Source organism: Megascapheus bottae, chromosome 19 (assembly GCF_031878675.1).
Source record: "Megascapheus bottae isolate mThoBot1 chromosome 19, mThoBot2.hap1, whole genome shotgun sequence".
In the NCBI taxonomy this organism is placed as follows: Eukaryota; Metazoa; Chordata; class Mammalia; order Rodentia; family Geomyidae; genus Megascapheus; species Megascapheus bottae.
In genome coordinates, this window is record NC_143527.1 from 17,531,561 (window position 1) to 17,546,178 (window position 14,618).

Below are 14,618 nucleotides of genomic sequence, written 5' to 3' on the forward strand. Positions count from 1 at the left end.
ATAGTCTGGCTTTGAATTGGGATCCTCAGGTCTCAGCCTCTTGAGTGGCTAGAATTACATGCATGGGTCACCAGCTCCTGGCCTCCCCATTAATTTCTAAACACATACCAAGTATTTTTCTCTTTGCTTGATTTTAAGCACCCAGTGATTTATTCATGCAACCAATAGTTACTAAGTGCCAGACACTGTTCAAGCTTTTAACCACATGACGTAATTAAGGCAATGACAGTGATATCCCTCATTATAAGTAGCCTGCAGAGCTCACAGGTGTCCTCATCCCAGTGAATGAGGAATTAATTGTTTTTTTTTTTTCTCCTATGGTAAAGGTATAATATAAGTCAACTTGAGGAATGGCTTCGGGGAAGAAACCTTCACCAGAGCGGGGCAGTCCAAACTCTGGAACCTTTGATCCAAGCAGCCCAGCTTCTGCAGCTGAAGAAGAAAACCCAAGAGGATGCAGAGGCCGTCTGCTCTCTGTGCACTTCCCTCAGCACCCAGCAGGTATGGCTGGCCGTTCTAGACCTCTGCTGGCCATCCTGACAGCAGTTCTGTTCTTGTTGGTGGATTTTCATTTCCCTCCTCCCAGACTTCTGGAGTTGCAGTCAGTGGGTGGTCTTGCTGAACAGAGAACACTTTGGTTTATGAAATCAGATAAATGCTCCCTACCAGTAAATCTCTGCTTCCTGTTGCTCATCCAGAAAATAAGCTAGTAAACTCACAAAGTTCAGTTGACCATTTTTTTTTTTGCCAGTCCTGGGCTTGAGCTTAGGGCCTGAGCACTGTCCTTGGATTTTCTCAAGGCTAGAGCTCTACCACTTGAGCCTCAGCACCACTTCAGGCTTTTTCTATATATGTGGTACCAAGGAATCGAACCCAGGTCTTCGTGCATGCTAGGCAAGCACTTTAACCACTAGGCCAAACTCCCGGCTCAGTTGACCATTTTTTAAGGGACAAATTCTGGATTGCTTCCTACCCAGACATTTACATTTTTGCTCAAATTGTCAACATCGGATGTTTGTTTCATTTGCCTTCTTCATAATTAATGTGCTTACTTATAACTGCCATTTAAATAAGGTTGTATTTTTTCTTCAGTAAAATTTGTTGAAATTAGTTTGAGAAGGGGAAGGGAAAATAGGGGAGATTACCAGAGCAGTGAGGATGATTCCTTCCAGACAGACAGAAGGTCTTATCTTACTTAGATGAAAAGGAACTTGTTAACAATACATGTGTGGAAATGGCATGAAAGCCCCTTGGGAAGCTAGTGTGTACTAAAGAAAATCTGTTTTCATTATTTTAAATGAAGTCTTTAAAGACTTAGAAGTACTTACATATTATTCCCCCCCCATTACATTTATCTTATAACTCAGTTGTAGACACATGATCATCCTGTAAAAAGATAGATCCCCAAGGGCAGATCTTGCCCTTCATCATGAGTGACCTGTTTGGAAATAGGTCAGAAGCCAGCCTTTCCCAGTCCAATACATCTTCTTCTTAACCAGCACCTAAAGGCACCCAACTCTTTTTTTCATATATTTTTTATTGTAATTAATAGAAGGGTTACATGATATTTGCCAGATAGATGGTGCATTAATTCCCATACATTGATACCCTTTCACATGTCTTGGTCCCCATTTCCCTCCCCCCCCACCCCTCATCTTGTTTTCCCCCGTTCCCTACCCAATTTCAAATAACCAAATACAAATATATCCGATATATCAGGTAACAAAGTGAGATACTGTAACAATATGAGATAACCACGGGACAGCAAAAGAGATGAGAGATAACATAGTACATTAAGAACAACAATCATTCATTATATGGCTTATGTTTCTATATCCTAGAGATCCTTTCATTTAGCCTCCTACTATATGGCCTTTTGTATCAAGGTTTTGCTCTATTGCAAATCTCTGCTAGGAGAGCCCAAGGTTTCTACTGATTATGACAAGTGAGGGAAACCATTGAGCCTAAGTTCCTTTGAGTCTGGCTTACTTCACTTAATATGATCTTTTCTAAGTCTTTCCATTTCCTAACAAATGGGGCAATGTCATTCTTTCTGACAGCAGCATAGAATTCCATTGTGTACAAATACCACATCTTGTTGATCCACTCATCAATTGGAGGGACATCTAGGTTGGTTCCATATCTTTGCTATGGTAAATAGTGCTGCAATGAACATTGTTGTGCTGGTGGATTTAGTATGTCTTTGTTTCTGGATGATTGGGTAAATGCCAAGTAGTGGAATTGCTGGGTCATAGGGGAGCTCTATGTTTAGTCTTTTGAGGAACTGCCATACTGCTTTCCATAGTGGTTGAATGAGTTTGCACCCCCACCATCAGTGTAGTAGTGATCCCTCCTGGCCACATCCCCTCCAGCATCTGTTGTTATTAGTTTTCTTGATCCTGGCCATTCTAACTGGAGTGAGGTGGAATCTTAGAGTTGTTTTGATTTGCATTTCTTTTATGGCCAGAGATGTCAAGCATTTCTTCGTGTGTCTATAGGTTATTCTTATTTCTTCTTCAGAGAAGACTCTCTTTAAGTCTTTGGCCCATTTTTTAATGGGATGGTTGTTACTTTGGAGATTAGTTTTGGAGGGATTCAATTTTTTGAGCTGTTGATATATTTTAGATATGAGGCCTTTGTCCGTTGTTTGGTTGGTGAAGATCTTCTCCCACTCTGTAGGCTTCCTAATTAATTTACTAGCTATGTCCTTTGCCATACAAAAGCTCTGCAGTTTAATGCAGTCCCACTTATCCAGCCTTTCTCTGATTTGTTGTGATTCTTGGTCCTTATTAAGAAAGTTTCGACCTGTGCCAAGGAGGTCTAGTGTATCTCCTATTCCTTCCTGTAAAGTTTTCAGTGTGTCAGCTTTTACCTCCAGGTCTTTGATCCATTTGGAGTTAATTCTAGTACAGGGTGACAAAGAAGGATCCACCTTTAGTTTTCTACATGTGCTTAACCAGTTCTGCCAAAGGCACCCAACTCTTGAGCTCAGTATAGCAAAATGAATGTCTCTTTGTACCTCCTCCACTAACTACCAAAAGATGAAACCTGCTTCCTGCTGTGAAAGTACTGCGTTTCCCAACTTGCCCCTCTCAAATACATTTTTCCTTTCATGAGTTCACTTCTGGAATGCATCTGGCATTGCGCTGGAACATATTACTGCCACCAAACAATTGGGTGACAGACAAAAGACTTTTTCCTTCTTGAGTAAGAAGAAAATCTCGTTTTTGGTAAAATGTATTAGTAGGAAAGGAGAGGTGTTAACCAAGTTCTTTCTCATCAAAGGCAGTTTTCCAGTTTTGTCTGGAAAAAAACCTTTCAGTGACTAAGAGCCGTTATCCATGGAGCCCCGCTTGCAGGGGTGCAGGCTATGTGCACATGCACACATGTATAGACACATGAATGTCATACAGGAACTAAGATCCACCAGGAATGCAGTGTATACTCTCATACGAATAGCTTACAGGCATCAAAGTTATCTTCTGTTCATTTTACTTTGTGCTAAACTTTGTTTTTGTTCCCACAGATTGTCAAAATTTTAAACCTTTATACTCCCCTGAATGAATTTGAAGAACGGGTCACAGTATCCTTTATCCGAACAATCCAGGTGAGTTTTAAAACATAAATCAATTTAATAAATCCCAGTCTAAAACTCTGAAAGAAATTGGATAAATTTAGGTTTTAACCTTCTCTTTATTTTACTTACTTACATATACTTTTCCGGTCGGGGGTCGGGGGGTGTTTGAACTCTGGGCCTGGGTGTTTTCCTTGAGCTCTTCAGCTCAAGGCTACTGCCCTACCCTTGACCCACAGCCCCACTTCCGATTTTCTAGTGTTTAACTAGAGATAAGAGTCTCAGGGACTTTATTGCCCTGGCTGGCTTTGAACAGCAGTCCTCAGATCTCAGCTTCCTAAGTAGCAAGGATTACAAGCGTGAGCCACAGCACCAGCTGCCTTCTCTTTACTAATAAAATGCTAGTCATGCTGCTGTAAGAAGACCTTTCATTTCTAGGTTTTCTTTGTAAATAAGCATGAACCCTGTTACCCATGAATAACTCATTAACGAGACCCTCACACAGAGGATTTAACCTTTACTACCTCTCTCTGCCTCTTAGACTTTTAGCTATGACCTAAGTATTTCATTTGCGTCTTAAGGAATCAGGGCACCAAATGGAATCAACACAGAAGTTTAATATCTAATTTAGTCACAGAAAGATCAAAGCAGTGTTCTGTAAGCATTCAATAGAAGATCTGGATTTGCAGCTCAGAGACAGAGAGCTGTTAAGCACCTGCAAGGCCTCAGGTTCCATCCTCAGCACTATTGAAAACAGAAGAGGGAGGGGAGAAGGGAGAGGGAAAGAAAGAAGAGGATAAGGAACAAAGGAGAAAGGAAAGAGAAGAGGAGAGACAGACTATAACTTAAACTCCTAACACCTATCTCTATAAGATTTACAAGATTCATTCTTGGGAGTGTGCTTAGAAAGCATGTTAGGCCTGTTTTTTTCTTATTATGGGGACTTTTAACTTAAAGATGAGTGTCCTCAAGCTGAGCCTAAGCGGAGTACTGAGTGCCTGGAGTACTTAGTGTGTGGCAGTAACTAAATGACAACTGAAAAAAAATAGGGCATGTCTCTCTCCTGGCTGTACATGGGGATAACTTTGTGGGGATGTGTTAGTGTGCAAAGTAATACCAAAGTGAATCAGGATGAAAAAGAACAAGGGAATGTGATCTGAGAGCAGGAGGCAGGAAAAGGTGAACCACAATAGAGGTTTATTAAATCATTGCTGAAACCTGAAGCTCCTAGCTGGGCTGGGCTGTAAGAAGACCTGAAATCCTAGCTACTTAGAAGGCTGAGAGCTGAGGTTTGTGATTGGAAGCCAGCCCTGGCAGAAAAGTCTGTGAGAGAGGGAGAAAGGAAAGGAAAGGGAAGAAAAAGACCAAAGCTCCTGGAGGATATAGGCTCCTTCATATAAGAAGCTGCTCCTGGGGCCGGGAGTTTGGCCTAGTGGTTAAAGTGCTTGCCTAGCATGCATGAAGACTCGGGTTCGATTCCTCAGTACCACATACATAGAAAAAAGCTGAAAGTGGTGCTGAGGCTCAAGTGGTAGAGCTTTAGCCTTGGGAAAGTCCAAGGATAGTGCTCAGGCCCTGATCTCAAGCCCAGGACTGGCAAAAAAAAAAAAGCTGCTCCTTTGAAGTACTTGAGATTTTACTCAGGGCACCAGACTCTGTTCAAATGTAGAAATCCAGAGACTTAGAAAGAACATCCTGGGCCTGAAAAGAGTTGTGGCAAGAATAAATGAACTTTAGCCTGCAGTCCTAGTAGAGAAGAGGCCAAAGGTCAAGGAAAGAATGACAAGTTAGACTTGGCAGGTCTGTTGTTCTCTCAAGGGCAATTGAGAAACCACAGGGTAATTCAGGATATAGTCTGTAAAGAGAAGCATGTGGAGGCCAGCCAATGCAGATGCAGTAAAGACAGGGGAGGTGCTGACTGGAAAGAACCAGTTACTAATTCAGCAAGCCAGCTGCTGAACCGGGAGGAAGAGCTACATGACAGAAGAGAAGCCACTGCCATAACTGACCCAGGGCCACTATCAGTGTCTGTACAGAGAGCTAAAAAAAAATGACACAACTGAAAATGCAAGCTTTGAAAGTCTTCCTTGGTCTTGAATATCTAAGTCACACATCTATGTCTGAATATCTGTGACTGGTTATAGACTGGCACCAGGGAAACCATGCCAAAAGTAGATGAACAAATGCCAAGTGAGACTGCAGGATTAAGGACACAGGAAAAATGTCCTGCAGGTTAAGGGTCCGTTGTCCTCTGAGAACATGTAACAACACCTCTAGTCTTTCCTTTGCATCAATTTCAGTATCTGGCATTCCTATAAAATATCCCTGCCAGGTATAGTAGTTGTCACTATGTAGGTTTTGGAGGAGATGGTCAACAGTATCGCTCACTCACAATTTAGATCACACTCCACAAATTGAAGTTGCTCACTAAAGCATACTGCTGTTCACTTGCTGTATACATTATGTAGACCTTTAAAAATGTAAATTATGTATGATATATACATATTAATAATTAACATCTCTTTTTTAACACACAATAAATATATTGTGATTGACACCAGACACCCTTCACTGTGAAGACTGTGAAACCATCTCATGATCCTGGATTTAAAATCATTTCCATCTATGAGCCTACTACCTGTCACTTTTCAAATGCTACCCTGTTAAGCCATGGCACCTCCCTAGCAAGGGTGAGGCCCTGAGTTTAAGCCCTAGCCTGAGCATTAGAGCCAATTGCAAAACCCAACTGCTGGAGGAATTGAATTGATAATATCTGTAGTTCTTTCACCTCTAAAATCATGGGAACTGTAGACAATTTTTTTTTTTTGCCAGTCCTGGGCTTGAGCTCAGGGCCTGAGCACTGTCCTTGGACTTTCTCAAGGCTAGAGCTCTACCACTTGAGCCTCAGCACCACTTCTGGCTTTTTTCTATATATGTGGTACCGAGGAATTGAACCCAGGTCTTCGTGCATGCTAGGCAAGCACTCTACCACTAGGCCAAACTCCCAGCCCGGCTGTAGACAATTATAACTTCAAAATATTGTCACTATTTGAAGCTTCATAAGAGAGAAGTATAAACAGTTTTCTAGCCTCAAAGTAGTAAGTATGGAATGACCTGTGTTTCTCAAAATTGGGATGTATTGATTTCTCCTCTTGGTAATATACCCTTAGTTCATTGGCCTTTGTAAAACTGTAGCTCCAGCCCATAGTTCAGAGTTCAGAGGCCCAGGCAGAAAAAACAGAAAATCATACTGCAAAGTTAGTACTGATGCCAAATAGAGCATTTGCCATGTGTACCAACCATTCAGTGCTTCCCTCAGGTTGACTCTTTTGATCCTTACAATTTTCTGAAAAAGTTTCTCCTCTTCCCCCCATTTGTGTATGTGTGTGTGTGTGTGTGTGTGTGTGTGTGTTTGTATATTTTCCATTATTGTGACAGAATAACTGAAAGCATCTACTTAAAATGAAGAAAGGTTTCTTTTGACTACTAGTTTCAGCCCACCTTTACCATACCCTGTTGCACTGGGCCTGTGGCTGTGCTGTGCATCACGTTGGAAACACATGGCAGAGCAGCCAGTTCACCTTGTGGCAGCAGGGAAGCAAAAGACAGAAAATGACAAGAGACCTAATACCTCTTCCAAGGGCATTGCACCTTCAAGCTCTGTTCATTTTTACTCATTCTTTTTACCAGACTATCATTTTAACCAACATAACCTCAAGCTCTCTGGTCCTTTTAAATGCCTATTCAAGTGTCCTTCTGTGATTTTTTTTCACTTGTTAGTGTAAAAATTAATGTGCCTGGTGCCAGTGGCTCATGCCTGTAATCCTAGCTACTCAGGAGGCTGAGATCTGAGAATGGAGGTTCAAAGCCAGCCTGGACACTAAAAAGTCTGTGAGATTCTTATCTCCAATTAAACACCAGAAAACTGCCAAAGTGGCACTATGGCTCAAGTGATAGCCTTCTGCTGAAGAGCTCAGGGACAACACCCAGGCCTAGAGTTCAAGTCCCACAACTGACAAAAAACCAAAGTAGAGCTGTGGCTCAAGTAGTTGGTCTCCAGCCTTGAGTGAAAAAGCTGAGAGCCCAAGACCCTAAGTTCACACTTTCCCTACACTAAAATAAAAAGAAAAGTTGAGGAATTTCTCCAAGACAATGTCAAAATTAACAGTGTTTTTGTCCATATGATTTACACCTATTTCTACCTTCTTTCTTAGATTTCAAAAAAAATAGTTGAAGTAATGCTAGAATCTAGGGAATGCTTTCTCTGATCTCCAATAAGCCTAAAGCAGGGCTTCTCTCCTTACCAAAGACCTCAAAGGTAGGGAGAGCATGTTTGCCTAGTCCCAGCCTCCTCCCTGGTTATCTTAAGAACCTGCCCCATGCTATAGGTCCACTTACTTTCATCAGCTCACAAGGAGCTACTTCCAAGCCCTTGAAGATTTCACGTGGTCTCCTCCTTCCTCCCAGGCACAACTACAAGAGCGGAATGACCCTCAGCAACTGCTGCTAGACTCCAAACACATGTTTCCAGTCTTGTTCCCGTTTAATCCGTCTTCTCTGACCATGAACTCAATCCACATCCCAGCATGTCTCAACCTGGAGTTCCTCAACGAAGTCTGACAATGTGCCAACTTGGTTCCCAGGAGAGTGAGCGGGCGGCAATGCAGTCAAGCAAATTCAAGGATCTATCAAACCTGGTAAACACGGATCACATCAGAGACGGAGAACCTGTGGAGCACACTGAACTAATATGACACATCTCTGTCATTATTTTTTGTACTTGCTGCTCAGAATAAAGACACTTGAAATATGAAAGATTTTTTTAAAGATTCAATTTCGCTATAAACAAGTACATGTGATAATGTGTAGCCACCAAGCAATCCCCATGGGCATATAACAGGCACCAGTTCTATGGAAGCTGCTTAGTTTTTTTTTTTCTTTTTTAAATCTCCACATAGAACTGGAGAATATTAATTAGAAAATAAGACCATATTCACAGCCAAGTGTGGCTGGTGCATGCTTGTGTTCTAGCCAGCCTGGGCTCTACAACCAGATACTGTTTCAAGACCAAACAGCAACAATAAAACAGAGATGCACATACACAAAATATAGGATGGAAATTGCCTTCACTGGATTTTTAACTATGTACCAGTAATCATGAAAATGCCATATGCCAACTTCAGAATCCAATTACTTGAGGGGGAAAAAAGCTTTAGAAAGTAATCTGTAATCCTTAAGTTATGAACCAAAGGTTTGCACTTTTGTTTATTTTGGAAGTATTGCTTTGAGAAAACAAAACTATTTAAGCCAGGTACTGGTGACTCACACTGTTAATCCTAACTTCTCAAGAGGCTGAGATCTGAGGCCTGAGATTCAAAGCCAGGCAGGAAAGACTATACGATTCTTATCTCCAGTCAACCACCAGAAAACCAGATGTGGTGCTGTGGTTCAAAGTAGTAGAGCATTAGTCCTGATGGAAAAAGCCAAAGGACAGTCCCCAGGCCCTGGGTTCAAGCCTCAGTACCAACATAAATAGGTACATAAATTATGAAGCAACTTAAGCCAACTTTTCCCATTGCAAGTTTATCATCAACATTTTTATAGACTGACTACCAAAACATTATTGTGGTTATCTCTGCTATGAAATGGATTGTAAAAAGAACAGTCACTCTTCCGCTTATTGTAGTAGTCTTAGGTGTTTTCAGATCTTAGAATTTTTTTTGTCTTGTTTTTGAGGTGCTTTATGGTGACTCTTCAAAAGCAAGCATTCAGCTAAAAAATCTTACTCTACCTAACTTTTACTATCTAATTTTAGTTTTTCCATATTAATAAGTTTGTTGTTCCTTGGACAGGAAGAGATGGCTTATGAATCCTATAAGAAACACCCTGGAGCTCACACCTGTAATCCTAGCTATTTAGGAGGCTGAAATCTGAGGATTGAGGTTCAAAGCCAGCCTGGGCACTAAAGTTGTGAGAGTCTTATCTCCAGTTAACCACTAGAAAACCGGAAGTGATGAAGTGGCGCTGTGGCTCAAGGGGTAGGGTGGTAGCCTTGAGCTGAAGAGCTCAGCGACAGCGCCCAAGCCCAGAGTTCAAGCCCCACAACAAAAGAAAGAAGGAAAGAAAGAGAGAGCGAGAGAGACAAGAGACAGAGAGACAGAGAAAGAAAGAAAGCTCTGATGTTATATTGAGAACACAGTGTTCCTGCATTGGAAGCAGGCTGCACTGCACCCCTGCTGCCTTTCTTACCCTCAGAAGGCTCCTGGGGAGACAGCAGGACCCAAGCCCCAAACAGTCGTCATCCCCATGTCCTGTCATTCTTCCCACCTGCTGGGGCCAAAACATGACACAGGTCCTGGGTTAGACTGTTGACAGTCATGTCCAAATTGTCAAGGGGACTGTCCCTTTTATGTCTGCATTAAACTTCTTTCCTTTGCTCTTAGTTACAGCATCCTGATCCCCACCTTTCAACTCACATGCTACCTTTGGAAATCCAGATTAAACCAAGTAGATGTGTGGCTGTTTCTTCAAGTTGTTTATTAAGTATCTTTGCCTTTTGATGCACATTAGTTTGAAGTTGACTTCTCACATGAAGATTATCCTTACCCATTAAGATAACCAAGAAGTCCTTGTTACTAAAGTGATTAGCAGTTATGCCCCACAGCCCGTCCACAAACAATGGTTTATTGTCCTTACACAATACCTTAGGGCAGCTCTGGGCAGCCGCTCTCCTGTCATCATGCATCAGTAGGAGCCAAGCGCTTGCTGAACAAGATTAGCAGGTGGAATAACCAAGTAGATAGGACCCTTGTGAGTAGTTCCCTACCTAGCTGAAGAAATGGCGTATGTTATTCTCTTCCAGAAGTCAAAAAGGTATTTCACTAGAACAGCAATTGATATGTTATTGACAAATAGAGGAAGTGACTATACAATATCTAAATCATACCAGGTGACTGAAATCATCGTTAGAGAAACTAATAATCATGTTAGTGATTTTATTTTCTATTCATTTATTTTCTCTCCTTTAGTGCTAGGAATTGAATTCCCAGCCTGCTCCATGCTCTGTGTGTGTGTGTGTGTGTGTGTGTGTGTGTGTGTGTTTAGTTAAAGATAAGAGTCTCATGTACTTTCCTGCCTGAGCTGGCTTCTAACCATGATCCTTAGATCTCAGGCTCCTGAGTAACTAGGATTATAGCCTCAGATGCCCAGCTGGACTCTTGCACTTTTTTAAAGTTTATTCTCAGTTTCATAAAATCCATGGTGATTTTTTAATTTAAGTAATTTAAAGTAGCACAAGTTTGAAGTCAGCACTAGATATCTTTATTTTTTTACTGTTAAGTTTTAGTTGTCACTTCTCTCATTGTGTGCCTTTAGCAGTTATTGAGCTAATTGACTGACCAATTGTTTCTCTGAAGTAAGTGTTGCCCTGGGAAGAAATTCAGTGTGCAGTGTAGCATCCAAGTGCTCTTCTGGTTTGTCTTTTGAAACAGAGGCATTTTAAAGATTACTTAAGGATCAAATATTTGTAAATCAATTTGTGTTTCAAGTATTACATGGAGCCTGTCTCTTTACCCATAGTAATGTGTGCATTTACACACAAATTCATCGTCTCCAAGACTGACAAGCGTTGACTTACATGTGTCCTCCCAGCTGGGCCATCCTAGCTGCAGTCACAGCAAGATACTTGTAGAACCACCTGGGAAGGAGGTCACCTCCAAACATAGTGAATTCCCCCTTTCATGGAGCATGTCAATAGGAGTTTCTTCCCTTGTTTTTTTTCACTAGCGCTAAATTTTAAGGCTTTTATAATAACGTTAGGGAAAGTTAGAAAAGTAAATCCATCCATTCATTAAACCCAGCCTTAATAATATGGATTATAGAAACAAATTAGAATCCTTTTTTTCTTTTGCATAAAGTAAATGGTTTGTAAGACATCACGAGTTTGCTAAACTGAAGCATCTTTCTAATGCCAACATAACTATAGGATTACTTAACAGTGAGCATGGGGAAGGACTCTTTCATTTCTCTTTACAGAATACTTATGGTCAGTCCTAAAATTTGCTGCATGAGCCAAATAAACATGATTTACTTGTTCGTACACATTGGTGCCATAATTAGAGAATTAGAAGATAAACAAAATTAAGAACTTAGTGCCAATGGCAAACATGGGGCTGAGTTTTTTTTTTTTTAATAAGTCATTAGCTACTAAAGGTTGGTTTCCCTGAAAAGAAACACTAATTGTAACAAAGGGAATCAGTGAGCTGAAATGAAGCTGCTTTCTAAAGTGACACTGTGACAGAATGATCCAGATTTGAATATGATAATATTTTGCCATCAACATGTTTAGATAAAGGACTGCCTCTCTGGAGGGGTTCAAACTATATTCAGGGGTAAATTATAGAATAAATACTGATGAGAATATTTTTCCATTTTGGACAAATCTGTAAACTATAGCTTTGTTTATAGAAAAATGCTTGTAATAGTCACTGTAATACTCAGCTGTGGATAAAAATTTGTGGAAATAAATACTTTTGAATAAACTGGTGTGCCAAATGTAAGCAAAATTTAAAGTTGCATTTACATGTTGGCTGAAAGGTTTTTAAGTGCTTTTTTCTTTTCTTTTCTTTTTTTTTTTTTTTTTTTTTTTTTTTTTGCCAGTTCTAGGGCATGAACTCAGGGCCTGCTACTGTCCTTGGACACTTTTTTTTTTTTTTTTTTTTTTTTTTTGCCAGTCCTGGGCTTGAGCTTAGGGCCTGAGCACTGTCCTTGGACTTTCTCAAGGCTAGAGCTCTACCACTTGAGCCTCAGCACCACTTCCAGCTTTTTTCTATATATATGGTACCAAGGAATGGAACCTGGGTCTTCGTGCATGCTAGGCAAGCACTTTAACCACTAGGCCTAACTCCCGGCCCCTGTCCTTGGACACTTTTTGCTCAAGGAAATCACTCTGCCACTTGAGCCACAGTGCCACTTCCTGCCTTTTCTGAGTATATGGTACTGAGGAATCGAACTCAGGGCTTCGTGCATGCTAGGCAAGCCCTCTATCACTAGGCTACACTCCCAGCCCTATAAGTGCTTTCTTGGGGGGAAAAAACCCAACAACTTCATTATGTGGCTATCTTCAATCTTGCATGATGATTGCTTAAAGCAGGAGTAATCATCTGACAATCCAGAAGCTGGGGGTAGAAGAGGACTTTACCTGTAAGATCAAAAGGCCCCTTGAGCAACTACTCTCAACCTATCGCATTAAAGGCAGGTTGCGGGTAGATAGACTAAATCACATGCATATGGTAGAGACAGCATTCAGCCAGTGAAAAAATGTTTACAAGAGCTGTATGAGGTAATTTATAAAACTTAAATATCACCATAGAGAAAATCAGGTGGTGAACAGCCATTTTGTTAGTTATACCCTTCAGGTCCAAAATCAAAATCAAAATGCTGGTGTTTGAAAACTGTTAAGTTCATTCTAAAATTTATGTAGAAGAGTGAAGGCTGGTGGATAAAGAAGACCTTCCTTGAGAAAGTGGAAAAACTGCCTAATAGGTTTTAAGATCTCACCATGTGGGAATGATGCATTTTTGTAATCCCAGCAGAAGGGAGGCTAAGACAGGAAGACTGCCATTTCAAGATAAGGCAAGGCCTCTAGACCCTGAGCCTCCTGAGAATGGAGGATTACAGACATGCACATTCAGCTTTATAGGCTTGTTTTAAAAGAACCTAGTACCTTCAGACCTCAGAAATGTTACCCAGTGGGCCGGGAGTTTGGCCTAGTGGTAGTGTGCTTGCCTAGCATGCATGAAGACCCGAGTTCGATTCCTCGGTACCACATACATAGAAAAAAGCTGGAAGTGGTGCTGAAGAAAGCCTTGAGAAAGTCCAAGGACAGTGCTCAGGCCCTGAGCTCAAGCCCAGGACTGGCAAAAAAAAAAAAAAAAAAAAAAAACAAAACCAAGGGCCAGGAGTTTGGCCTAGTGGTAAAGTGCTTGCCTAGCATGCACAAAGACCCGGGTTCGATTCCTCGGTACCACATATATAGAAAAAGCCGGAAGTGGTGCTGAAGCTCAAGTGTAGAGCTCCAGCCTTGAGAAAGTGACTGGCCAAAAAAAAAAAAAGAAGAAGAAAGAAATGTTACCCAGTTTCCGTTGCTGAAACTTCTAAAACCATTATTTACACTAAGACCATTACTATTTAAGCTGCTATCAACTTCGAGTTACAGCAAAGTAGGGAAAACTGTGCTGACAGTACTCTTCCTCTCCCCATACCCAAATAATATTGAATTTCTATTTTATACTTAAAATGAGTTACTTTCACTAGAGATGAAAAATGTCATGATGAAAATCATTTAAAAATCCCTAAACCTCACTGGTAGCTTTTCCTCACTAGATCTGCGCCCCCTGACCAGGAGCCTGGCCCCGGCCCCGCACCCCTCCACCGCACCCCTGCCCGCCCCGCCTCAGTCGGTTCGCACACTCCATCGTCTGGTTCCCAGAACTCAGATCGCACAGGTGTCACGTCATCATCGGCAGGGCCCCTCACCGTACCCCCCTCCACCCAGCCTCGACCTCTCTCCCTCACCCCTCTCCCCGCTCCACGTCCCCTGGGCCCCAATTCGCCTGTCACATTCTTATAATCCTCTCAGGCCCGGGCAGGCAGCGCCGCCCACAAAGGGCCTGATCATATAAGGAAAATACTGTGGGCTCACTGGGGGCCACATCCGGGACTCAGGAGCACCCAGCCCTACTACGCTCGCTGCACCCACCAAACTGGCCAGAACCCCACCTCGTGAGCCCCACAAAAGCCCAGGCCTCTGCCCTCTGTGTGCGCAGCCGCAAACCTAACCAATCAGGAGGTGCTGCCACAAACCGCGTCTATTTGCCCTCCAGGCCACGCCCCCACGTCGCAGCCGCCACGCCCCACGCCGCGGGCGCCACGCCCCACGCCGCGGGCGCCACGCCCCCTACTTCTACATCTTTGTGGAGGCTGAGCGAGGCGGGGTCCAGGCGCCCCGGCCTGCTTTCTGCCTTGCGCGCTGGCGGAGACCTCG

At 42.2% G+C, this 14,618-nt stretch overlaps 1 protein-coding gene and 2 non-coding genes across 3 annotated transcripts in view; 1 reads left to right on the forward strand and 2 right to left on the reverse strand.

Annotated features, from left to right (window-relative positions):
* Myo5b (myosin VB) overlaps positions 1 to 8,389 on the forward strand; it is a 251,035-nt gene extending 242,646 nt beyond the window's left edge. The window contains exons 38-40 of the mRNA XM_090353117.1: positions 327 to 501; positions 3,527 to 3,607; positions 8,042 to 8,389. Coding sequence (XP_090209243.1) covers positions 327 to 501; positions 3,527 to 3,607; positions 8,042 to 8,194 — 409 coding nt within the window. The 3' untranslated portion in view covers positions 8,195 to 8,389. The remainder of the gene's footprint in view (positions 1 to 326; positions 502 to 3,526; positions 3,608 to 8,041) is intronic.
* Positions 8,390 to 14,022: 5,633 nt separating this feature from the next.
* On the reverse strand, positions 14,023 to 14,100 carry LOC150049681 (small Cajal body-specific RNA 18). The gene has a single exon (XR_016538937.1).
* A 60-nt stretch (positions 14,101 to 14,160) lies between these two features.
* Positions 14,161 to 14,302, reverse strand: LOC150049682 (small Cajal body-specific RNA 17). Its single transcript, XR_016538940.1, has one exon.
* Positions 14,303 to 14,618: the final 316 nt, after the last annotated feature.